The sequence below is a fragment of the Hemitrygon akajei genome, chromosome 15 (genome assembly GCF_048418815.1).
Source record: "Hemitrygon akajei chromosome 15, sHemAka1.3, whole genome shotgun sequence".
NCBI classification, from domain to species: domain Eukaryota; kingdom Metazoa; phylum Chordata; class Chondrichthyes; order Myliobatiformes; family Dasyatidae; genus Hemitrygon; species Hemitrygon akajei.
In genome coordinates, this window is record NC_133138.1 from 44,493,092 (window position 1) to 44,520,746 (window position 27,655).

Consider the following 27,655-nt stretch of genomic DNA (forward strand, 5'->3'; position numbering starts at 1 on the left):
TGCCCCTCCACCTATCATCATATCATCTGCAAACTTTGTAATAAAGCCATCAATTCCATCATCCAAATCATTGACATTTAACATAAAAAGAATCGGTCCTAACACAGTTCCTCGTGGAACACTACTATTCACTGGCAGCCATTCAGAACAGTCTCCCTTTATTCCCAATCTTTGCCTCCTGCTAATCAGCCACTGCTTTATCCATGCTAGATCATAGTCTGTTAAGCAGTCTCCTGTGCGGCACCTTGTGAAAGGCCTCTGAAAATCCAAGTACACAACATCAACCAATTCTCCTTTGTCTATCTTGCTTGTTACATCTTCAAAGAATTCCAACAGCTTTGTCAGACAAAATTTTCCCTTGAGGAAACCATGCTTGCTACGGCCTATTTTATCACATGCCTCCAAGTACTCTGACACCTCATCCTTAATAATCGACTCCAACACCTTCCCAACCACTGAGGTCAGACTAACTGGCCTATAGTTTCTTTTCTTCTGCCTCTCTCCCTTCTTTAAGAATGGAATATCATTTGCAATTTTCCGTTCTTCTGGAACCATTCCAGAATCTAGTGATTCTTGAAAGATCATTATTAATGCCTTCATGATCTCTTCAGCCACCTCCTTCAGAATTCTGTGGTTTACACCATCTGGTCCAGGTGATTTATAAACCTTCAGACCTTGCAGTTCCCCAAGAACTTCTCTCTCTAGTTATGATAACTTCACACACTTCATCTCCCCTGACACCTAAAACTTCCACCATGCTGTTAGAGTCTTCCACAGTGAAGATTGATGCAAAACAGTTATTCAATTCATCCGCTCTTTTGTTGTCCCCCATTACTACCTTTCCAGCATTGTTTTCTAGCAGTCTGATATCCACTCTTTTACACATTATGTATCTATAGAAACTTTTAATATTCTCTTTAATATAATTAGCTAGCATACTCTTATATTCCACCTTTACCTTCTTAATGACTTTATTAGCTGTCTTCTGTTGGTTTTTAAAAACTTCAAATCATCTAACTTCCCACCAATTTTTGCTCTATAATATGCCCTCTCTTTTGCTTTCATGTTGGCTTTGACTTGACTTGTTAGCCACAGTTGTGTCATTTTTCCTTTAGAATACTTCTTCCTCTTTGGGAATGTATATATCCTGTGTGCCTTCCGAATTGCTTCCAGAAATTCCAGCCATTGCTGCTCTGCCGTCATCCCTGCCAGTGTTCTTTTCCAATCAATTCTGGCCAACTCCTCTGTCATGCTTCTGTAACTTCCTTTATTCCACTCTAATACTGATATGTCTGACTTTATCTTCTTCTCAAATTTCAGGGTGAATTCGATCATATTATGATCACTTTCCCCTAAGGGTTCTTTTACTTAAGTTCTCTCATCAATGCTGGTTCATTCCACAACACCTAATCCTGAATAGCTGATCCTCCAGTGGGCTGCTCTGAAAAGCCATCTTGTAAGACATTCTAGAAATCCCCTCCAGTAATCAAGCATCAACCTGATTTTCCCAATCTACCTGCATATTGAAGTTCCTCATGACTATTGTAACACTACCCTTTAAGCATGCATTTTCTATCTCCCATTGTAATTCGTAGGCCACATTCTTACTACTGTTTGGGGGTCTGTATACAATTCCCATCAGAGACTTTTTACCCTTGCAGTTCCTCAGCTCTATCTGTAATGGTACAATACCTTCTGACCCTATTTCACCTTTTTCTAATGATTTGATTTCATTTTTTTAACAACAAAGCAATGCCACCCCCTCTGCCTTCATACCTACCCTTTTGATACAATGCGTATCCTTGGACAGTCAGCTCCTAGCTATAATCTTTCAGCCATGATTCAGTGACACCTACATCATACCTGCCAATCTGTAACTGTACTGCAAGTTCATCTATCTTATTCCATATACTGTGTGTATTCAGATACAACACCTTCTGCCCTGTATTCACCCTTTTCAATTTTGTCTGCCGTTTACGTTGCAACTCATCTTGTCAACTGCAATTCTGCCCTCTCAACAGACTCTCCTGACTATACATTGCCTGTTTGTAAACCAGCTACCTCATCTTCAACACTATTAGATAGATAGATACTTTATTGATCTGAAAGGAAATTACAGTGTCACAGTAGCATTACAAGAGCACACATATACAAATATTAGAAGAGAAGAAAGAAAGAATAAAAAATAAGTTACCTCAAACAGTCTAACAGGAGGGGTCATCACTTCCCCGGCTATAGGTTGACTCATTATAGAGCCTAATGGTCAATGGTAAGAATGACTTCATACAGTGCTCTTTGAAGTGGCACAGTTGTCTTAGTCTTTGACTAAAAGTGCTCCTTTGTTCAGTCAAGGTGCATGCAGAGGGTGAGAAATATTGTCCAGAATTACCAGGATTTTCTGTAGGGTCCTTTGTTCAACCACAGCCTCCAGTGTGTCCTGTTTGACCTTCTTTAAAAAAAACTAGCCTTTCTAAACAGTTTATTGAGCCTGTTGGTATCATCCATGTCGATGCCATTGCCCCAGCACACCACCACATAGAAGATTGTACTGCTCACAACAAACTGGTAGAACATATGAAGGAGAGGCCTGCATACTCCAAAGGACCGCAATCTCTTCGGGAAGTAGAGGCAACACTGGCCCTTCTTGTACACAGCCTCTGTGTTGGTACTCCACTCAAGTCTGTCATCCAGGTCCACCCCCACATACTTGTAGGTCCTCACCACATCCACGTCCTCACCATCAATAGTAATAGGGAGCAATGCAGGCTAACTCTTCCTAAAGTCCATCACCATCTCCTTTGTCTTACTGATGTTGAGTTGCAGATGATTCAACTAGCACCATTTGACAAAGTCCTCCACCAGGGCCCTGTGTTTTTCCTCTCAGCCTCCCTTTATACACCCAACTATTGCTGAGTCTTCAGAGAACTTCTGCTGATGGTATGACTCAGTGTTGTATCTATAGTCTGAGGTGTACAGGGTAAATGGGAAGGGAGTCAATACAGTCCCCTGTGGGGCCCAAGTGCTGCCTATAGTCATGTCTGACACACAGCTCTATTACCCTCCTTTCCTACAATACTTCTTGCATTGAAATACACGCAGCTAAAGACACTAGTTGCACCATACTCAACTAGTTTCCTTGAAATGAATGCTAACATTGCATTTGCCTTCCTAATACCAACTGAACACGCAAGTTAACCTTTAGGGTATCCTGCAATAAGACTTCCAATTTCCTTTGCACTTACGATTTCTGAATTTGCTCTCTGTTCAGAAAATAGCCTACACCTTTTTTCCTTCTAACAAAATGCATGACCATCGACTTCCCTACATAGTATTCCATCTGTCACTACTTTACCCAGTCTCCTAATCTGTCCAAGTCCTACTCAAAAACTCCCTGCTTCTTCAACAGCTCCTGTCCCTCCACCTTTTCCTCAGGCATTTCTCAGAATTATTTAGACCAAAGTCTTTAATGCTTTTATTTTCTGTATCAAACTTAATCTTCTTTTGTACTTTGTTCCAGCTTACCATGAAACATTCTATGAGATGATTACTGATCTGATGATTACATAACAAGAACAACAAACTTTTTGTTCTATATTATAATGCTAAAATAACCTATTCTGACAGTCAAGGAATAGAAGGTGTAAGGTAGGAAATCTATTTGAAGCTTTTCCATTCTCAGAAAATATTCTCCAGGTTGGAAGTAACTGGATTTTAAAAAAGCCACTTAATCTGTCGCAAAATATATGCAAGTACAATAATAGGTGATCAGAATTATGACATTCCTGTTGAATTTCTCGGTACATTTAAAACTTTACTATTTTCATATTTATTTCATATCTACCCACCCAAAAGTGTATCTATAAATTTGCTTTAGACTAACTTTAGCCTCTGTGTTGGATGCCTGAATTAAGAATTGGGAGGTAAATGCAAATATAAGTTATTTAAAATCAAATATTTTAATAAATTTTTCATAGAACTATCTGTAGTATCAAAGCATTGTTTTTTTTTAAAGAGTATTCACATAAGAGTAGAATTCTTCCTTTTTCAGGATTGGGAAACTGAACCCAAAATTATACCAGTTATGTTGGGTTTGAAACTATCCATAAATGTAAAATCGGCCATGAAGCAGTGTAATTATTAAAAGTGGAAACAAAAAATCATGAAAGCGCTAAACAGGCCAAACAACATCAATTAGGAGAGATTCGCAAGACAATTCTAGTCAAGAACTGCAAAAATAAGGAAATAGCACATTTAAGATGCAAAGAGGGAAAGAGATAGAGGGAACAGAATGAATGTCTATGGTCAGACAATATGAACTAATTTTAATAAACCAGCAGTTGGGGATGTAACAGAAAAAAATTAAATGGGAATTGAGTCATATTTGTGGCATAAGACAGAAAAACGAAAGAAAAAGGAAAGTTGCTTAAATGTTAATTCAACATATAAATGCAGATGATCCTCATGCTTACATTGTTCACCACTGAAGCTGAAGGTAGGGATGTCAGAATGGGAATAGGGTGGGGAGTTACAACTGAGAGCACAGGGTTATCCTTTCCATGAAGGTATTCAGCAAAGCAACAACATCATATGTATTGAGTTCCTCTCGGTATTAGAGAGAATGTAGTATGAACAATGAATGCTAAACACTATACATCAGCTCTTCAACACTTCGTATCTCTCACTAGCCTGTTTCCCGCCCCACTGAACATAAGGCCATTGTTTCCCAGTCAGTCAATGACTCTATTTCCTTAGGATATAGTCCCCCACACCTCATAGCTTCTACCTCACTACCAAGCATGACCATCCTGGTAGGGCCATTATTTCAGACTGCTCTTGCCCCACAGAATTTAATTCCACCTACTATGACTGTTCTTTCTTCCCTTATCCAGGATCTTCCCATTTACGTACGTGGAACCTCTGATCCCTATGCCATACTGACAGATTCCTTCTTACTCATCTTCATCTCAACATTAGGATGGTCCTTCACTTCCTCCTTGAACATTGTTCTGAACAAAGACACAAGGACTGCCCTTTCACCACCTCTTTTTCATCTTTTTGAACATATTCTTATATTGAACAAATTCTTCTTCAATTCCATTTAATTTTTCCAATCAAAAGTGTATCAGTGGTAACTTGCAATAAAGCAGTGCTCTCTCTCTCTCTATTGCATGTGAGGAACAGTCTTGGATTTAGCCCTATTCAGACTCCCTTGGCTCATTTCCAGTTGAGTATATTTCTGTATTGGTAATGCTTCCTGCAAGATTACAGAATTCCAAACTATCTTTACAATGTGGTTTCATTCATTTCTGCTCTCATTGTCATATGGTTCATATCTGACTCTTCCCTTCCCTTTCTTGACATCTCTTTTCCCATTTCAGTGAATGGATTAACAACCAATATCCATAGTAAACCCAGAAAATCCAACAAAAATCTTGATTACACCTCCTACCCTGATTCCATTCTTCCTGCTTTCCCACCTTTGTCATATCTGCCCTGCCAATGCAACTTTCTACCCGAGTAAGATGGCTTCCTTTTTCATTAACTATCACTACACTTATACTATAGCAGATAAAATTCAAATGAATCTATCCATATGCTCTGCGTCCTTGCTCCCAACATAAATACCTTTCTCCTTATCCTCACCCACTCTCCTGCACATTCTGCAGATTACTGTCTATTGCTTCCAATTGGGTTCCAACATGAGACACATCTTTTCCTTCCCTTAGAGTCAACTCTTCCATCTTCCACTAACCTCTCTCCTCTTGCTACACTTTAATATACAACAGCAGAAACCGCAACACCAGCCCTTCTCAAATGACCCAACAGCTTTTTGCGGGAAAGCAGCAATTCACATAGACTTACTTCTTCCAGTTTATTTTATAGCATTTGGTGCCCACCAAGTACAGATCAGTGACTGCTTTGTCAAATACATCTCTTTAGTCCACAGAGGTGGACCAAGTTTCCTCTTACCACGACCTTAATTTTCCTACCCAATCTGCCCTCTCTCTGCCTTCAGTTCCTACACTGCTCCCCAAGCAAAGCCCAATGTAAATTCTAGGAACAATACCTCATCTTTTGTTAGGGAATACTGAAGTCTTTGGCAAAAAGGAACTTTGTTTCATTTCACTTTCTGCCTCTCCAAAGATAGATCAACATTTCTGTACATTTTAAGATAATTGTTGATTTGATAACTGCAGTCTGCACATGGCCATAGCTATTCCCTGTTCACTTGAGTTCCCCCCCCATCTACAACCTAACACATTTTTTTCTCTCTTTTCCAGTGCAGATGATCCTCCGAGACCCATAAAATCAGCGCTCTTTTTCATCGCATTGATGCTGCTTGAGTGTTTACAGATTTTCTGTATTGGTTTTAGAATTTCCAATCTGTGTAGTTTTCTGCTCCAGTAATCTAAATTGACCCATTTTTCTTTTTAAAAGATGTTTTAATAGATTTAGGGTTAGTGACCTGGTACTGATTTATTAACTTATGTTAATAAGTTAATGTTAACTAGCTTATGTTTTGATTTGAAGTTGAACTCAATTTGAGGGGCCAATTAGTGGAATACCACAATTTTGTGAGCAGGTCCTGACCTATTCACACAAAATCTAGAAGCAGTGTAAGCGGAGGAAACTTGGAGCCATCTTTTTTCCAATCTTTTGTGTCAGTTTGACTGATTCTATCTGGATTATGGTGCTGTACTAGAAATAAGCAGAAACACAATTACAAAGAAATATTCAGCTAAAGTGTAGTGCACATTTTTTTTACAGTGAAGTCTAATTGCTGTTAAAACAACCAAGTTTATGTCAAAGTTTGATTACTTCACTTACCATTCTCAAAGATGGTTCCAGCACTGAAGGATAATTCTGAGTCATGTTCTGCTTTACATGCATACAGGGCTCGAGCTTTGCGATTTTGGGAACTATTAAATAAATAATAGAGATGGTAAATTTCCATTTTAATGGTAGACTAATATTTTCACACTGATCTATATTCAATTATCAGCAGAACCAGCAATGATTGGTGATTACCATAAATGTGTTATGTTGTGTTGTTGAGCTGGACAGTCCTGAACATCCTGTGTTCATGATTCAAAGTTTTAAAAAGTTGAAGCATTACCCCTCCAATTTTAGCTGCAGAACCCTAAATAATTAAGGTCAGTATCCCATATGCTTTCCTAACTAAGTTATCCACAGTACTTGTACTGAAACTGGAACTGTGGACTTATGCCAAGGTCTCTCTACCATTGTTGCCCTCTCAAACCTACCACTGATGGTGTATCTCCTCGCTTCATCAGTGCTCCCTAAATGCAACATCTCAGATTCATCTGGAATGATCTCTATCTGCCTATTTTGCCAACATATAGCATACACAGTCCAATACATATACATGACTCTGCCAATCTCCATGTCATCTGTGAACTTAAAAGGTCATGCCTCCTACATCCATATCCAAGTTATTTATATGTTTGATAAACAGCAAAGGTTCCTGCACTGATTCATGAAGAACACCAATGGTAGCAGGCATCCAATCACTAAAACGACCTCTGTCACCTACTTCCAAGCCAGTTATGGATCCAGTTTGCCAAATTTAATTGGACCCGATGGCCCATGTGTTTTTGCTCAATCTCTCAAGGGATTTCGTCAAAGACATAAATGAGGTCCATGTACATCACCTCTAAAGCTATGCCCTCAATGACACCCAGTTACCTGTTAAAAAAATTCAATCAGAGTGGCCAGATTCTGCAGCACTACTCGCAAAACTTTTATCAAATGCTCAGATACTAAACACTATCAACAAAAGGCATACCATCTCATCAACAGGAGTCGGCATTACCATCATTTTGGCGTTCAGTTCATTTTTAATTAGTTCATTCATCTCTCTAATAAGATCTGGTAACCTATTTTAAGTTCTGATTATTGATCATGAACAAAAGTAGCCTTGTGCTAATCCAGTTTTCTGAAGGATTTAGGTATTTATATCTTGTACAATGTATACAATTTCTCTCATCAATTAGATGCTAAACCAACTGTTTCAAGACAGAAAGATTAAAATAGGAATCTTGTGACATGGGCATCATCATCATCATAGTGGAGTTAGTTTGAATGTACTACTTTTGCTATATAGATGTTATGTTTTGAGAGTTGAAAGTTACAGGGCCTATAAAAAGTATTCACCCCCCCCCCTTGGAAATTTTCATGCATTATTGTTTTACAACATTGAATCATGGTAGATTTAATTTGGCTTTTTTGACACTGATCAACGAAAAAGACTCTTTTATGTTAAAGTGAAAACAGATCTCTACAGTGATCTAAATTAATTACAAATACAAAACACAAAATAATTGATTGTATTAGTATTCGTCCCCCTTTAATATGACGCACCAAATCATCACTGGTGCAGCCAACTGGTTTTAGAAGTCACATAATTAGTTTCATGTAAACTGTTTTTGGAGACCTGTATCCAGTCAAGGTGTTTCAATTGATTGTAGCTTAAGTACACCTGTATCTAGAAGGTCTATCTGCTGCTGAGTCAATATCCTGGCAAAAACTACGCCACAAAGACAAAAGCACACTCCAAGCAACTCTGCAAAAAGGTTATTGAAAAGCTCAAGTCAGGAGATGCATACAAGAAAATTTCCAAGTCACTCAATATCCCTTGGAGTACAGTTAAGTCAATTGACAAGAAATGGAAAGAATATGGCACAGCTGTAAATCTGCCTAGAGTAGGCCATCCTCAAAAACTGAGTGACCGTACAAGAAGGCATCCAGTGAGGGAGGCCACAAGAGACCTATGACAGCTCTGGAGGAGTTACCAGCTTCAGTGGCTGAGTCGGGAGAGACTGTGCATACAACAACTGTTGCCTGGGTGCTTTAGCAGTTGCAGCTTTATGGGAGAGTGGCAAAGAGAAAGTCACTGTTGAAAAAAACTCACATGAAATCTCAGCTAGAGTTTGCCAGAAGGCATGTGGGAAACTCTGAAGTTAGCTGGAAGAAGGTTCTATGGTCTGATGAAAACAAAATTGAGCTTTATGGCCATCAGATTAAACGCTATCTTTGGCATAAGCCAAATAAAACCTAATGAAGACTGCAAGAGAACTGAGATTTGGGAGAAGATTTGTTTTCCAGCAAGACAATGACCCCAGCGTAAAGCCAAAGCTACATAGGAATGGCTTAAAAACAATAAAGTTTATGTGCTGGAGTGGCCAAGTCAGAGTCCAGACCTCAATCCAACTGAAAATTTGCGACTGGACTTTTAAAGGGCTGTTCACTCACGATCCCCATGCAATCTGACAGAGCTTGAGCAGTTTTGTAAAGAAAAATGGGGGAAAATTGAAGTGTGCAGATGCACAAAGCTGATACAGGCCTACCCACACAGACTCAAGGCTGTAATTGCTGCCAAAGGTGCATCTACTACATACTAATTTGAAGGGGGTGCGTAATTATGCAATTAATTATTTTGTGTTTTATATTTGCAATTAATCTACATCACTTTATAGAAATCTGTTTTCTCTTTGACACGAAAGAGTCTTTTTATGTTGATCAATGTCAAAAAAAGCCAAATTAAATCCACTGTGATTCAATGTTGTAACACAATAAAACGTGAAAATTTCACGTGGGTGGGGGAGAATGCTTTTTATAGGTACTTGTATGTCATTCACCAAATACCTTGCTCTGGTAAGCATAATTTTATGTTGGGGCATTTAGCAGCTGTAATGTCCTTATTACCGCTAAATACTGCCATGTGAGAACATGGGCATTACTCTAGGCAAGCAAGTCAGCTAGGCCATCACATAAATATTGTGCTTGCTTTTGATGGATATCAATACCTGATATTTTTTTTTATCATTCCCAGCTCCCATAGAGGAAGGCTAGAGTTCAAGTCAGAGTTAAAATTAACCCGATTCTTTGCTACAATACTAAAGGAATACTACACAGTTGCGGATTTCAGATTTCAATGGAAAATTAATCCAGGGTTCTATCTTTTGTTCAGGTGGAGAAGATGCAGAAATCTGCTATTGTGTTCTATATTTCCTCAATATAGTGCTTTCAAAAGTATTCAGCCCCCACAGCTGTTTTCATATTTAAACTCTATCATTTTCTAATTTTAAAACATGAAGTAGGAGTTTTGAGCTATTCTACAAAAGATTGTGCATCATGTCAAATCAAAAGAAAAATTCCAAAACCTGTCAACAATTAACAATTGAAAACCAAAATTGTGAGGCTGAAAAAGTTTTTAACCCCTTTGTAAGTATTTATCCCCTATGCTAACTTTCCTTAGTAGCATTACCTTACCAATTTACCCAATTTGTTGATGCAGAAAATTGGAGGGTCACCTGTTCTCAATGAATTCATAAGAATAATAACCTTGTCTCTGTAAAGTCCAACAATATGGTTGGTTTTCAATAGACCAAACCAAAATGAAGACAAAAAAGCATTCAAGGCAAGTCAGGGGAATGATAATAGAGAAGCACAAATCTGGGGAAGGGTACAAGACCATCTCAAAGGCACCCAACATACTTTGGAGCTCAGTGCAATCCATTGACAAAAAGTGGAGAAAAATATAAAACTGCAGCCACACTGCCTAGGCCAGGACTCTCCTATAAACTTAGTTGCTGGAGTGATACTTGTAAGAGTACTGTGACACCAATAGTCACTCTGAGTGAGCTGAAGAAGTCAGTGGCTGCAACTGGAGTGAAGTTCATGGCTCCACAATCTCTAGGGTCTAGCACAAAAAGCATTTTTATGGAAGAGTGACAAATAAGAAGGCCTAGCAAAAAAAAAAAAATCCTTGCCTGAGAAGACTTTGTACGGCATAACTTAGAAGATACTGTAAAGATGTGGAAGAAGGCCTTGTGGTCGGATAGGACTAAAGTGGAAATTTTTTCCCTCAAGACGTAGCAGTAAGTGTGATGTAAATCTAATACTGCACATCAACTAGGTAACACCACTCCTATTGTAAAAGATGGTGGAGGTAGCACCATGTTATGGGATTGAAAATATGATCAAGACTGATGGGAAGATGAATGCTGCTAAATACAGAGAGACCTTGGATAAAAACCTACTAGCCTCTTCAGAAAGCTTAAACTGGAGAGGAAATTCATCTTTCAGCAGGATAATGAACCAAAGCACACTTCCACAGCAATCACAGAGTGGCTTCAAATTAAGAAAACTGATGTCCTTGAGTAGCCCAGTCAGAATCCTGACCTTAACCCAAATGAACATTGCTGGCAAGACCTCACTATTGTTGGTCACCACTGGTCCCCAACTGACTTGGAACAGCTTAAGCAATTTTGCAAGGAAGAATGGGCAAATTTTGCTGCACCATGCTGTGCAAAGGTAATACAGATTTATCCAAAAAGACTACTGACTATAACTGCAAGAGGTGGTTCGACTAGCCGGGGGGTGGGGGGGGGGGGGGAGTGGAATGAATACATTTGACCAGCTGACATTTGGTTTTGAATTTTTAGCTTTTCATGCTTTATACGGTATGTCAGATTGTCAGGGTAAACAACTAGTTTTTGTTGTACCGCAGATCATGGTCTTTCTTGGGGGCTTTGCTATTGCTTGGTGAGTGGAGGGTGCTGATGCCTTTATTGCTGAAGTAAGTGGGGGAGGGAGGACACTGTTTATATTTATTAAATCATGGATTTCCTGGATTCTGCAAGTTGAATAACATGGTCCAAAAAGAATCTCCATTCAATGACTAAGCTGTTGAGTTGAAACTACATAGGTCAAAATATGAAACAAATGTACATATCAACTACAAATTAGGAGCAAGAGTAGGTCATATGGTTTCTTCACCTATTTTGTCATTTAATGAGTTAATTATAGATTGAATACACCCTCAAATCTACATTGCAATCTATCCATTGTAACCTTTCACCTGCTTTGCTAATCAAATATTTATCTATTCTTATCTGCATTAAAGCATTTTCAAAGACTCTGTGTCCACCATTCATTGAAGCATGGATTCCAAGGATTCATGAGATCAAAGGGGGGAAAAACCATCTCATTTCTATATTAAATGAGTTAACTCTTTCTTTTCAAAAATTTGACACTAACGATCACAGGACAGTGCCAACTACACTTAGAATAATGCTTGCATAGCTGAATTCCTAATTCACTCATCTGTGTAGAGGTATCAAGAGTAAAAATGTTGCTGTATGGGAAACAAATAAAAAGGATGATGCTTTCATACATCTAACATGTAATAATGTATAAACAAATAAAGCAATTTTGAATTTAACTGGAAGTTACTTCTATAGTTTTTTATAGAAGACTGAATATTTAGCCATAACAAAAATACATCATAAAATTAGGCAGCTTACTTTGAAATATTTTTGCTCAAAGAAGATCTCAATCTTGAATATACAAATTAGCTAAATTTTACTACACTATGGCTTAGATATTTCCCTATATGGTGTAAAGTGACAAGCATAACTTACTGGGAAAGAAAATATCAATGCTAAAATATGCACAAAATCCAAGCAAACTGTAAAAACAAACTTCTACTTGAAGGCTGAGTTTCGCCAAAGCATTAAAATTAACTAAGATAAAAAGAAGGCAAACTGGTACCAAACCTGAGAGGGGAAGAGTCACTGGAGGAAACAGGAACTGGACTTGAAGGTGCAGAAACCATGGGCCATGTGGGTGAGAGTGGTGAGCTGGGACTGGGAGGATGAGGACTAGAAAATAAGCAAGAGTATTAAAAAAAACAAAAAATAAACAAAAATCAACAAATTAAAATAATGGCATAAAGCACAGGATATAATTTTAGGGGCAAGGCAAAAGTCTCAGGTTAGTAAGTCTATTACATCTAAGAGTTTTCACTGTAAGACACTGAGCTCCAAAGATAATTAGTTAAAAACTACTTAATTACAGTATATTAATGATATTTTAACTGCTCATTGGTTAGAATGCCTGATCCAAACAATACCAGAAAGAGTTATTGCTATTACATACAATATTCACAGTTCTCACGGTTAACATATCAAAGTGGAATGCATGGGGAAATTCTGATTTGGAATCTTCAATTTTACAATTACATTCATCATGGGCTTGTGAAATGTACACATAACAATACATCTCCTTAGCAATTATTGCCTAAGAATACTGATTCTTCACAAGAGTACAATAAGACAACTCAAAGTCAGGTGTCTTCCAAAACGAAATACTATATGAACTTAAGTATGTATCAGAGCTACTGAATGGCAAAACAGAGGAACAAAGAATTAGTGAGAGGGCGCCTCCCACTCATAGCAGCGATATAAATAACATGGCACAACCAAAATGGCTTCAGACTTTGTAGTGGCATTGGCTAAGAAACCACTGACATTTTCTTTGGTTATTTATTTATTTTTAAAGAATTGGGTATCTGTAACGAGGCTAACATTCATTGATAATTGTTCAAGAAAATGGTGGTGAACCTTCAGGGGAAGGTACTCCCACAGTGCTGTTAAGGAAGGAATTCCAGTGTTTAGACCAGCAACAAAAAATATGCTAAATTCCACTTAAAATTAATTTATTTAGGATCAGAGTAATTGCAAATCACTAATTATAGCTTATGGCTTCACAATTTTTACCATGACTACAATGTGAAATTGACAGCTTTTCACTTGCATGGTGAACACAAGAGTTCTAAACATACATTCAATAATTCACCCCTCTGCCACAGGCTGCATGGTTTTCAGCTTTCTCCAACAGAAAATATTTTGAAAACATTAAACTCAATCCTTATATGAAAGCCTTGGAAATGATTAATGAGTTCCAAACTGTCTTTTTGCTGCTGGGAATGGCATTTACTATGATGCTTCTGTGTAGGATTTGTGAAAGCAAAATTGAAATGAAGTCTGGACAATTTCAAAAGAATATGGCCAGTCTTCAAGTGGGGCAAATAATCAATGACAAGCAAAAATATATATGGATCTGATGTAGTATTGTGACCTACAATAGATAGTGGCTTTGAAAATAATGGAGTAGCACTAGACTAGGCCCCCTCCATTAGGTTCCACACACAACATGGCCATCTGTGTATCGAAGCAAAAGCAATGGGAGAGATTTTTAATAAATATTTTTCTTCAGTTTTTACTTTGGAGAAAATTACGTGAACTAAGGAACTGGGGGAAATGAGTGGTGTTGTATTTGACCACATACAAATTAGAATTAGCAGGAAGGAGATATTTGAGGCCTTAAATCCCTAGGACCTGCCCTGTTGCATTTTTGGAAGAAATTGTGGAGGTCCTTACAGAGTTTTTTGCATTATTTCTAGCTCTAGGTGAGGTTCTGGAGGACTAGAGAGAGTCCAATGAAGTACCATTGTTCAAAAAGCATAGCAAAAACAAGCCATTAAACTAAACTGACACCGGTGGCGGGTAAGTTGCTGGAGTGGGTTCTGTGTGACAGAATACCAACAATTGGAGAGAGAGGTTTGATTCAAATCAGTCAGCATAGCTTTGTGGGTGGGAAGTTTTGTCTGACAAATCTCTTGAGAGTTTTTCGAGGAGATAACCAAGAGAATAGATGCAGGTAAAGCAGTGAATTTTGTCTAAATTGACTCTGCAAGGCCTTTGACACAGCTCCTCATAACAGGCTAGTCTGGGAGCTTAAACTGCATGGGACCTATAACAGATAGCCAACTGGATTCAAATTTCTTCATGCTAGGAAGTACAGAGTGATGGTTGAGGTTGTTTCATGGACTGGAAGCCTATGTCTCATGGTAGGCTACAGAGGCTGGTGCTGGGACCTTTGTTGTTTGTAATTAATATAAATGATTTGGACATAGATATATTAGGTAAGTTTGCAAATGATCCCAAAAGAACTGATGTTGCAGACAGTGTAGAAGGTTATAAAACATCACAGGGGGATCTTGATAAGTTGGGTATGTGGCCTGTGGATTGGCAAATGACTTTCAATTCAGATAAATGTGAAGTAATGCATTTTGGGATATCGAACCAGGTTACATTAACTGAAAGTGATGTCACAGATAGATAGGTGACCGGGGGGTGGGGGGAGGGGGGTAAAGGTAGCATTTGAATACTGGCCTTCATCAATCAGGACATTAAGTATAAGAATTGGGAGGTAACATTGTTGTTACTTAAGGAAGTAGTGAGGCCATACTTGGAGTATTGCATACAGTTTTGATCAAGCTGTTAAAGGAAAGATGTTAGTAAACACATAGAGCACAGAAAAGATTTATCATTAATTTGAAGGCGGGTAACCTGACAAAGTTATATAAGATAATGAGGAGCCACGCAGTGTAGAAAACACATAGTCTTTTTCCCAGAGAGGGGGTAGATACAAGATCAGAGGTGAGAGATTTAAAAGGGAAAATCAGGACAGCTTTTTCATAGATGAGCTGCCAGAAACAGTGGTTGGAACAGGCACATTAGGAACGTTTAAAAGGAAAGTTTTAGTGCATGGATAGGAGAGGTTTGAAGGGCTAAGCGCCAAACAACAGCAGATGGAACTTGCTCATTGGGCAACAAAGTCACCATGGATGAACTGGGCTGAAGAGCCTGTTTCCTTGCTGTATGACTCAATGACAAATACAGAACATGAATGAGGGAACAAAAAAGATCATTTGGAATGATTGAACATGAGGAAAGAATTGTGTCAGGGATGTAGCACAGAACTTTGTTTTAGTATGTTCAGAAACTGGAGATCTGGAGTAAGTTCAGAATATGTTAGAAATACTCAGCAGGTGTAGTACATATGTAAAGATAGCCATCAGAGCTGACTTTTCAGCAGTTCTAGTAAATGGTAACCAAAGTGAAAAGCTCTGGCCACACCAAAGGTGTACTTGGAATTCTCTAATTTTATGACAAATTATGAATAATGCATTTGGGTAACATACTGAATCAGTGATTCATATCATTAAGAGGGAGATAAGGACTGGGTAATCCTGATGAAATTTGTGAAGGATGTTTATATTCTTTGTTTTTGTCATAGCAACCCAGAAGCTGAATGCTGAATGAACAGAGATGGAACTAGCCGCTCAATGACAGCTTTGCTGTGATCTATACATGACTGAAAGAAATAAAGGATGCTATTGCTGAGAGAACTTATGTGTAAATATGCTAAATTTTAAGTCTTCACTGAGTGAATCAGAAATTTTTTTAAAGGGATATAATGCTTTTCATATGCCAATAAGCCTCAAAATATCAAATATTATCTTGTAGAAAATATTAAATAAGAATTATGAGACAGATAGAGCTCAGTAGAAAGGAGGTTCTGAAAACACACAGAAAGGATGTACAAAGGGAATTTAGTTCAAAATGAGTCAGCTAGAAAGAGTAGAGATGATTGTGAATGGACGTAATAGAAAGCACATAAAATGGAAGGCACGGAAGGCACATAGACTAACAGAGACCATGACAAAATAACGAGCAGGATTTCAAGGCAATACATTCCTAGAAGAGAAATAGCAATGAATGAAATAACATGGACAGATCTGAGATGCTAGAATCCTGAAACACAAGCATAAAGTTGTGTGAAGTATATGGAGAAAACACAAGCTGATATTGTGGTAAAACACCAATACAGAGAAAGAGACCATAGACAAGAAAAAAACTCTGCTGTCAACATTTTTGGGTTTTATGTTGTATCTGAATTATTAGCACCTCTTTCCAGGGCTGCACCAGAAAACCAGATATGATTTGCGGAGAGCTATTTCAAGGGTGAAGAGACAATTTCGAAAGGTTGGAAGCAATATCAGATGAACAGCAGCTCTAGCAAGGTCTGCAAGACATTACTTCCTACAAAGTGAAACCCAATAGCATGAATGGCAGCAATGCTTCACTACCAGATGAACTCAGTGACTTCTATGCCTGCTTTGATAGGGAGAATATAAGTACAGCTATGAAGATCCCTGCTGCACCTGATGACCCTGTGATCTCCATCGCAAAGGCTGATGTTAGGCTGTCTTTAAAGAAAGTGAACCCTTGCAAGGCAGAAGGTTCCGATGGAGTACTGGTAAGGCTCTGAAAACCTGTGCCAACCAACTAGCGGGAGTATTCAAGGACATTTTCAGTTACAGAACAAAAATGACTTATCTAATGCACATATTTTTAGATATTTACAAATTAGGAATTTTTTACGTAGTTTACTTCCAAATTTTCCCTCTGCTTATTCACCCAATATGATAGATACTCTTTTTCAGGTTAAACCATTTCAAAAAGGACCTATAGTTATAATTTATAAATGGTCATTGAATTTGTGAAAGGTATCTAACGATAAAATTAAAGGTGCATGGGAATTGGAATTTCGAGAGTCACTTTCAGTTAATCAATGGGATAAAATTTTTCATTTGGTAAATACTTCATCTATTTGTGCCCATCATTCCTTGATACAGTTCAAGGTAGTACATCGGGTACATACGTCAAAGGATAAATTAGCCCGTACCTTTCCCAATATTAATCCTATTTGCAACAGATGTAAAATTGAGGTGGCTACTTTAACTCATATGTTTTGGTCTTGTATCAAGATAGATAACTTTTGGAAAGATGTCTTTAAAACTTTATCAAAAGTCTTGAATTTGGACCTACAACCAAATTTATTTACAGCAATTTTTGGGATCACTCCACCGGTAGCAGGATATATTCCTGGTTCCGCTCAACGGATGATAGCTTTTACAACTTTATTGGCTAGGAGAGCCATTTTGCTTAATTGGAAGGACTCTAATTCACCTACTGATTTTTATTGGCTTACCTCCATTATGTCCTGTCTAAGTTTAGAGAAAATAAGAAGCCGGACATTTAATACATCCTTAAATTTGAAGAAACCTGGCGACCTTTTATTCAATATTTTCATATGGTTTGATTTATTGCTCTTCCAGTTACTTTCTAGAAACCTTGAATTTGATCAGACAGTTTCTCTTTTTTTCTTGTTTTTACTCTCAGTATGGGTTGCCCGGTCCCTTTTTTCTCTCCTTTTTTTTGTCTAGTGGTTTTTTTTTTAATGTATATAAAAATTATAAAAGTTTCTTTATCTTTTTTCTTCTTTTTATGGAATGATAAGAGGAGAATTGATTATCTTATTTTTTATTATATATTATCAGATTAATACTATGTATGATCTTGATAATGTTTATTTTACCTTTTATATGAACTATCGATATAGATATTTGAGATAATTCTCCTCTTGTTTATATATAAGTACTTTTTTAATTAATAAAAAGATTGATAAAGAAAGAAAGAAAGGACATTTTTAACCTCTCACTGCTATGGGCGGAAATTCCCACTTGCTTCAAAAAGGCAACAATTATACCAGTGCCTAAGAATAATAATGTGGGCTGCCTTAATGACTATTAGCCGGTAGCACTCACATCGACAGTGATGAAATGCTTTGAGAGGTTGGTTATGAATAGACTGAACTCTTGCCTCAGCAAGGACCTGGACCCATTGCAATTTGCCTATCGCCACAATAGGCCAATGGCAAATGCAATCTCAGTGGTTCTCCACACAGCTTTAGACCAACTGGACAACACAAACACCTATGTCAGGATGCTGTTCATCGACTATAGCTCAGCATTTCATACCATCATTCCCACAATCCTGATTGAGAAGTTGCAGAACCTGGGCCTCTGTACCTCACTCTGCAATTGGATCCTCAACTTCCTAACCGGAAGACCACAATCTGTGCGGATTGGTGATAACACCTCCTCCTCGCTGACAATCAATACTGGCGTACCTCAGGGGTGTGTGCTTAGCCCACTGCGCTACTCTCTATATACACATGACTGTGTGGCTAGGCATAGCTCAAATACCATCTATAAATTTGCTGATACTATCATTATTGGCAGTTTCACAAGTGGTGACGAGAGGGCATACAGGAGTGAGATATGCCAACTAATGGAGTGGTGCCACAGCAACAGCCTGACACTCAGCGTCAGTAAGACGAAAGAGCTGATTGTGGATTTCAGGAAGGGTAAGACAAAGGAACACATACCAACCCTCATAGAGGGATCAGAAGTAGAGAGAGAGAGCAGTTTCAAGTTCCTGGGTGTCAAGATCACTGAGGATCTAACCTGGTCCCAACATATCGATGTAATTATAAAGAAGGCCAGACAGTGGCTATACTTTATTAGGAGTCTGAAGAGATTTGGCATGTCAGCAAAAACATTCAAAAGCTTCTATAGTTGTACTGTGGAGAGCATTCTGACAGGCTGCATCACTGTCTGGTATGGTGGGGTGGCTACTGCACAGGACTGAAAGAAGCTGCAGAGGGTTGTAAATCGAGTCAGCTTCATCTTGGGTACTAGCCTACAAAGTATCCAAGATGTCTTCAGGGAGCAGTGTCTCAGAAAGGCAGCATCCATTATTAAGGACCTCCAGCACCCAGGGCATGCCCTTTTCTCACTGTTACCATCAGGAAGGAGATACAGAAGCCTGAAGGCACACACTCAGCGATTCAGAAATAGCTTTTTCCCCTCTGCCATCTGATTCCTAAATGGACATTGAACCCTTGGACACTACCTCACTTTTTTAATATACAGTATTTCTGTTTTTTGCACGATTTAAAAAAATCTATTCAATATACATATACTGTAATTGATTTACCTGTTTATTATTATTTTTTTCTCTTCCAGATTATGTATTGCATTGAACTGTTTGTTGCTGCTAAGTTAACAAATTTCACGTCACATGTCAGTGATAATAAACCTGATTTTGATTCTCATTGTACAAGGATGTTCCTGTCAACTGGGAGGACATCACCAATGCACTGACACCATCAGATGGATACAGTATCAGTGTGCTGCAGTTACAGCTGTTGCCTCAATGCTCCAAGGACCCAGGTTTGATCTTGATTTTGGGTACCACTGATGTATAGTTTGCACCTACTTCCCAGGATTGTGTGGGATTCTGCCAGATGCCTGTTTCCTTTCACGTCCCAAAGTTGTACAGGTAAGTTTAGTGGTTAATGTGGACACATGGACAACTTATAAAAGGGGAAAATGTTGAAAGACTATTTGAGAATGGGAATGGCAGGGCAATCAGAAATAGCACAGGATGTCACAGGAAAAACAATGGGTCATTTAGCTCACAAACAAGAGAAAATCTGCAGATGCTGGAAATCCAAGCAACACACACAAATTGCTGCAGGAACTCAGCAGTCCTGGCAGCATCTTTGGAAAAGAGTACAGTCAACGTTTCATGCCAAGACCCTTTAGCAGGACTGGAGAAAAAAAGGTGAGGAGTAGAGTTAAAAGGTGGGGGTAGGGGAGGGAGAAACACAAGGTGATAGGTGAAACCAGAAGGACAGGGGTGACATAAAGAGCTGGGAAGGTGATTGGTGAAAGAGATAAAGGGCTGAAGAAGGGGAAATCTAATAGGACAGAAAGCCAAGGAAGAAAGAAAGAAAAGGAGGGAGGAGCACCAGCGAGGCAATGGGAAAGCAAGGAGATATGGTGAGAGAGGGAAAAGTGAATGAGGAATGGTGAAGGGAGGGTGGTGGGGGGCATTACCGGAAGTTTGAGAAATCGATGTTCATACCATCAGGTAGGAGGCTACCCAGACAGAATACAAGGTGCTGTTCCTCCAACCTGAGTGTGACCCCATTGCAACAGTAGATGAGAACATGGATAGACATATTGGAATGGGAATGGCAGGTGGAATTAAAATGGGTTGTCACTAGGAGATCCTGCTTTTTCTGGCGGACGGATTGTAAGTGTTTGGCGAAGTGGTTTCCCAATCTACGTCGGGTCTCACCGATATACAGGAGGCCACAATGGGAGCACCGGACACAGTATATGACCCTAACAGACTCACAGATGAAGTGTTGCCTCATCTGGAAGCACTGTCTGGGGCCCTGAATGGTGGTGAGGGAGAAGGTGTAGGGGTGGGTGTAGCACTTCTTCTGCTCGCAAGGATAAGTGCCAGGAGGGAGATCAGAGGGGAGGGAAGAATGCACAATGGAGTCACATAGGAAATGATCCCTGCAGAAAGCAGAAAATGCTGGGGGTGGGGGGGGGGGAGGGGTCATTTAGCTGACTGGTTGGCCAGCAGAAGAAATGAAACAGAATATGTAGTACATTTACCTAACAGTTCCATTGCATAAGAAATCATGAGCATTGCAAGTACAAAGTTTTGCTGATAACCGTATTAATATAACTCAACAGTATTTGATTTTCAGGGTCAATAATGCCTGGAGGACAAAATGGGTTCCATCCGTCAGAGTCAATATCGCCATGTGTAATTATTGATAAGAGGCTTTTCGTTCGAACTCTGACAATCTGGCATGCTCAGGACTTTATTGCAACCGTGGCAGATTTCACTGGCCATTGGATGTATTTTTTGACTGATACTGAATAGTTATTTCATTTTTTAAATGATGTTTCACAGTATTATAATGAGTATTTAAATGAGTTTAAGAAGATTTGGAAAATATCTCTGGAACCAGAATCTAAAGCATTGGCATCTCTGAAAATTTATACTCTCAACAAGAATAAACTTAAATTAATTTAATCAAATCAGAATACTTTTATTTAATAATTCTTCTTGTCCCTTTCATTGTTTGAAGCCAACTTACAGCAGAAATTAATTTGAACCAAGATCTTTAAAACATGCTCTACATTCAGTCACTGGGAGGTACAAAGGGCGTTGTGACTGGACTCAGCAATGCGCTATAATATGCAAGCAGACTTCTAATTGGAAAACCTTCTTGCATATTTGGAGATATATGCTGCAGAAAAGGAAACAAATTTCATAGTATGACATATCACCTAGGCTGTTACGCTTTGCTATTGTATTTATGCAATCACAGATCACATTCATAATGAATTACAATGTACGTACCTAGTGAGACTGGGTTTTCGTTTGGGATTTAATCTGCAATGTAAAGAAATAGTAAGTCAACAGCACTGTTTTGTTTTGGTAAATGAAGTTTAGATTTACATTTTAGTTCTTCATATTCATACAGTAAGCAACAATTACAAACAACACTTGGGCAAGCCATTTTTCAAATGTCACCAACAAAATTCACACTCTGTTAGCTCAAAGCACAGAAAATTCATTGTAATGCAGCTACTGGTAGGCAAGCTATCTTAAATAGGCAAGCATATTTTCATAATATCTATCGAATAAATGGTAGATGCTTCTTTTTTTAAACTTTAATTATCATGGTGAATAGTTGTTGTTATAGTTCTATTGCTAGTATCAGAAATAACAACTCAACTCTTAGTCTCATCTCAGAAATCCACTGTTTTAATTTACTAGTCTACACTTCTAAAAGCATTGAACAGAAACAAAGTCAGAATCCAGGTAAAACACACATAAATCCTCCAAAGTTAATTATGTTACAAATCTTTAATGTGAAACTATAGCATTCTTTACTGCTCTAAAGACACCGCACATCCTAATACTTACACCATTTCTGTTTTGGTATCTTGAAACTTTTTTGTTACCTAACATTAATGCAGTTACATACTAGACAAAAAGTAGACTCTGTCATATGTAACAAGAGAAAAAGAATTCTGAGCATCAAATAATTTACTGTGTATAAAATGTCACCATTTCTTCTATCAATATCATCTGGTGCTACTTATTAGTGCTTCTCGAGCTTGCAACAGGCTAAGACCTTCAAATGCCAAATGTTGTGGGCAGACATCAAAAGCAAATCATACTTTGAATCCAAGTGTTGGCATTGATCAAAATCAAGTAGCTACAGAGGGCTTGAACTAAGCTAGACAAAAACCACATTACACAAAACAACAAAAACTACAATGAGACTGTTAGAAATGCTGGGTTACTCCTTGCCAGTTCCTTTAATTGATTTTGTCACAATAATTCAATATGTTATTAAGAAATTGCAAAATTACAGTATGCAATGCAAGAAAAAGTGATTTATTTTCTTTTTGACCATACAAAGATTTAAAACATACAGTACATGTGTAATTACTTGAAAGTTCAAAGTAAATTTATTATCAAAGTACGCCATATACAACCCTGAGATTCATTTTCTAGGGGTCATAGTCAAAAACTTAATAACAGAATAATAACCATAGCAGAATCAATGAAAGACCACATCAACCAATGGCATTCAACCAGTGGGCAAAAGATAATAGTGTAAATGGAAAAATAAATATTATTAATAAATGAATAAGCAATAAATATCGAGAACATGAGTCCTTGAAAGTGAGTCCATAGGTTGTGGGAACATTTATTTCAATCATAGGGTAAGTGAAGTTAAGTGAAATTATCCTCTCTGGTTCAAGAGCCTGATGGTTGAGGGGTAATAACTGTTCATGATCTTGGTAGGTTGAGTCCTGAGGCTCCTGTATCTTCTTCATGATGGCAACAGCGAGAAAAGAGCATTACCTGGGCGTGGTGGGGTCCCTGATGATGGATGCTACTTTCCTGCGACAGCACTCCATGTAGATGTGCTCAGTGGTGGAGAAGGCTTTACCTATGATGGACTGGGCTGTATCCACTACTTTTTGTAGTACTTTCCATTCAAGGACATTGGTGCTTCCATACCAGTCCATAACACAACCAGTTAGTATACTCTCCACATCTACAAAAGTTTGTCGAAGTTTTAAATGTCATGCCAAATCTTTGCAAACCCCTAAAGAAATAGGGCTGGCTGGTGGCATAGTTGCATCAGCACTAGACCTAGAGGTGGGTGCTCCTGAGTTTGAATTCAGCGGGTCCCAACCTGGGCAGCAGCAGTATCTGCATGGAAGAAGGGCCTGGCAATTTACTTCCATATCTTGCCATGAAAACCCTATAGACAACTACACTATCCATGGGTCACCATGAGTTGATGACAATTCGACAGTACTCAACAAACACCAATAAGGAAGTAGGGTCACTGCTATTCAAACATCATAATTTCACTTGCATGCTGGGCTCAGGACAGGTCCTCTGAAATGATAATACCAAGAATTTAAAGTTGCTGACCCTCTCACCCAATGAAGACAGACTCATGGACTTCGGTTTTCCACCTTCTGAAGTCAATAATCAGCTCCTTTTGTCTTTCTGACATTGAGTAAGAGGTTGTTGTTAAGGCACCACTCAGTCAGATTTTTAAATCTCCCTCATATATGTTGATTCTTCACCACTTTTGATTCAGCCTGGAACAGTGGCATTGTCAGCAAACTTAAATATGGCCTTTAAGCGGTGCTTAGCCTCATTCATAAGTGTAAAGTAAGGAGATCAGGGGCTAAGCACACAACTTTATGGTGCATCTCTGCTGATGGAGATTGTGGAGCAGATGTTGTTACCAAACTGAACTGACTGGGTCTGCAAGTGAGGAAATCAAGAACCCAATTGCACAAGAAGGAATTGAGGCCAAGGTCTTGAAGCTTGTAAATTAGTTTTGAGGAGATGACAGTATTGAATGCCAAGCTGTGGTCAATAAAGAACATCCTGATGTATGCATCTTTGCTGTCCAGATGTTCCAGGGTTGAGTGAAGAACCAATGAGATATTATCTGCTGTGGGCCTGTTGTACCAGTAGGCAAAATGAAGTGGCTCCAAGTTGCTTCTCAGTTAGGAGTTGTTATGTTTCATCAACAACCTCTTAAAACACTTCCTCACTGTGGATGTAGGTGCTACTGGATGACAGTCATTGAAGCAGGTTACCATGTTCTTTGCAGGCATCAGTATAATTTAAGCTTGCTTGAAGCAGATGGGAACCTCAGACTGCCGAAGCGAGAGGTTAAAGATCTCAGTGAACACTCCAGCCAGTTGGTCATCACAGGTCTTTAGCACCTGACTAGGTCATCCTGTCTGGGCCGGGCACTTTCTGTGGGTTCACCCTCCTGAAGGATGATTGCACATTGACCTCAGAGACTGAAATCACAGGATCATCAGGGGCTGTGGGAGTTCATGATGGTTCCTCCTAGAAAGTAATATCAAGTAACATAGGAGACAATAGGAGACCATCCATATTTTGACAGTCAAAGTGAGCGTAAAAGGCATTGAGCTCATTTGGAAGCAAAGCCTTGTCTCCTATGTTGCTTGATTTTACTTTCTAAGAGGAGACAGCATTCAAACCCTACCACAAGTGTCAAGCATCCTTCATTGATTCAAGTTTGGTCTAGAACTGCCACTTCACCCATGAGATGGCTTTCATACCTGGACCCCTTGTAACTTTCTTGGTTACCAGACTTGAATGCCTCTGATCTGACCCTCAGCAGATAGTGGACCTCATGGTTCATCCAGGACTTCTGGTTGGGGGAGACTGATTGATTTTGTGGGGCCACACTCGCCTACAACTGTTTTAATAAAGTCTGTGACAACTATGGTGTTTTCATCCAGATCCACAGTTGAGTCCTTGAACACAGCCCAGTCCACCGACATGAAACAATCCCCTAGCCACTCCTCTGCGTCTCACAACCACCTCTTTGTTGTCCTAATCTCTGGAGCCTTGCTCTTTAGCCTCTGCCTGTAGGCAGACAGAAGTACAGCCAAGTGACCAGATTTCCCAAAATGCGGACTGAGCATGGGACAGTAGACATTCCTTATCATCGTACTATATAACAGTGGTCTAGTGTGTTGGGAATTCTGGTGCTACAGAGTTCTTCAAACAAGACTGGGCAGGTGTTTCTTCAAACAAGACTGATTAAAGTCCCTAACTATGATTTGAAATGTGTTAGGATGGACTATTTCTTGTTTGGTGATGGTATCATGGAATATCTCAAGCGTTTGATCATAGTTGGCAGCGTGTGGTATGTAAACTCCAGTGAGTATCATGGATGAGAACTCCCTAGGTAAATAGAATGAACGGCATTTGATTGTAAGGTGTTCAATGTCAGGGGAACAGAAGTTCAACAAAACTGCCACATTGGAGCATCACTGAGAATTTATTATGAAACACACATCTCCACCTTTTCTCTGATGTGAATGACTACCTAATTTCTAATTGTGACAAAGGATTGCCTGTTAAATTCTTATACAGTAAATATACCAATCATAACACTTATGGGGTTGAATTTAGCTTTTGCAAATTGAAAAGAATATCAATACAAATGTCATGCATATGTTATAAATATGTATCTATAATGTGTTCTGCTGAAAATAATGTACTTAATATTTGTTAAGCATGGAGTTATTTGAAACAGACTATCCAGCAGAGTATGTGATTACTGGCTGACAAACATTAATCTCCTGCAAGCAGGAAAAACATTCCAGATAACTGACAATATGAACTTTTTACTATGCCTTTTAATGTTCAGAGTAACTTGGCAATTAGAGTTCTGAAATACAAAGTCAGTAGTTGAAAAGGCAGTTGAAAGGTTATAAAAGGTTTGCCTGTAACATTATTTAGAACTGCAAGAGCATATTAGTGCACATAGTGGAAATCTGAATTAAAAGAAGAAAGTGCTCAGTCAACCAGGCAATTTCTAGGAAGTGCCCCACCACCCTGAGCACCCACCTGGTCTAGACAAAAAGGCCAAACTGGCCCTCTGCTCCTAGGAGTTGATCACCAAGGTTTTACAGTAACTGCATCTCCAGAGGCCTCATCACAGAATAGCTCTGTTCCAACCTGCTTTTTAATTCACTGTTTATTATTTACATAAATGGTAGTAGCAATGTTTAAAACTGATAAAAAAAACAATTACAGTCTTTGACGAGTCAAAGTTCTGCACTTAACAGACTTTGACAGAAGGAAAAGCTAAATATAGAGTGTGAGCTAGTTTAACAATGGAAAACCGACATCCCATTTTGACAAAAGGCATGGCCAGACTTTTCATAGCAGGATCCAGCAATGAAGCTGGGTCAGATAAATCATTCAATAGGCTAGGCCTTATTTCCATTTAACTCGTTGAAGACGAGTAGATTTGAAGGCTTTTAACTCAGAAGTAAGGTTATCAACCCATAACAGCAACTCATTCCCACTCTCAAGATTGTGCTTGACTGCTGAAAAATCATGTAGGAAATGGAAACATCTTTTTAAAAAAGCAAGACAACAGAACGCTTAGAAAATAAAAATCTAGCTAATCTCACTCCTTCAGCCTTTCTTCGTAATCATACAATTTTCCCACTTTCAAGTACTTAATCAGTATTCTACTCAATGCCATAGTTCAACAAGACACACTATTCCTCAGCTGTGAAGTCCAGATCCTAACCACCTGCTGTGTAATAAAGAATTTTGCCATGTCATTTCAACTCCTCTGCCACAAATTTTCATTCTACATCCTCTGATTGATACTTCTATGAATGGGAGAAGCTTTTCTCTATTACCTCTACTGTGATTTTAATACTACTCTGACTTTATTCTCCATTCTATTCACATAACTAAAGTCTCTAATCTCACGATTTATTCTAGTAATTCCAATTTAATTCAGAATTAAAATATACACCTTTCTAAGATAGTCTCAGCCAACATAAAAACAAAAAAAAAATCTCAGCAGGTACAAATATTTAGGGATACGGGTGGTATGCAGAAGAAACTATTCATCGCAACATGCAGACGTATATTACCACCTCACAGTAGTACAAGGTGGAACTCATGGCAAGATCAAGACTAAAATATAACATGCTAGATCTCTGCAATTTCTAAATGCTGTCTATGGAAGTTAGTGACAATGGCAACTCAACACTGAACAGAATACTTTTGGCCATTATATCAGATTTTCACATAGTAATTAGTTCTAGTAACAGAAACATACATTTATTACTTGTCATAGTAGAATAATCAATGTTAGTAATGATTAA

General features: G+C 38.6%; 1 protein-coding gene across 3 annotated transcripts in view; it reads right to left on the reverse strand.

The window, feature by feature from the left end:
- Positions 1-27,655, reverse strand: part of LOC140739299 (rho GTPase-activating protein 26-like) — a 180,159-nt gene that overhangs the window by 4,128 nt on the left and 148,376 nt on the right. For 2 of the 3 annotated variants that reach the window (XM_073067461.1, XM_073067462.1), the window contains 3 exons: positions 21,792-21,824; positions 12,582-12,686; positions 6,829-6,920 (listed from right to left, as the gene is read on the reverse strand). In XM_073067461.1, the coding sequence (XP_072923562.1) occupies positions 6,829-6,920; positions 12,582-12,686; positions 21,792-21,824 (230 nt within the window). Of the gene's footprint in view, positions 1-6,828; positions 6,921-12,581; positions 12,687-21,791; positions 21,825-27,655 lie in introns of those variants that run through there. The other variant, XR_012101597.1, reaches the window with a different exon arrangement.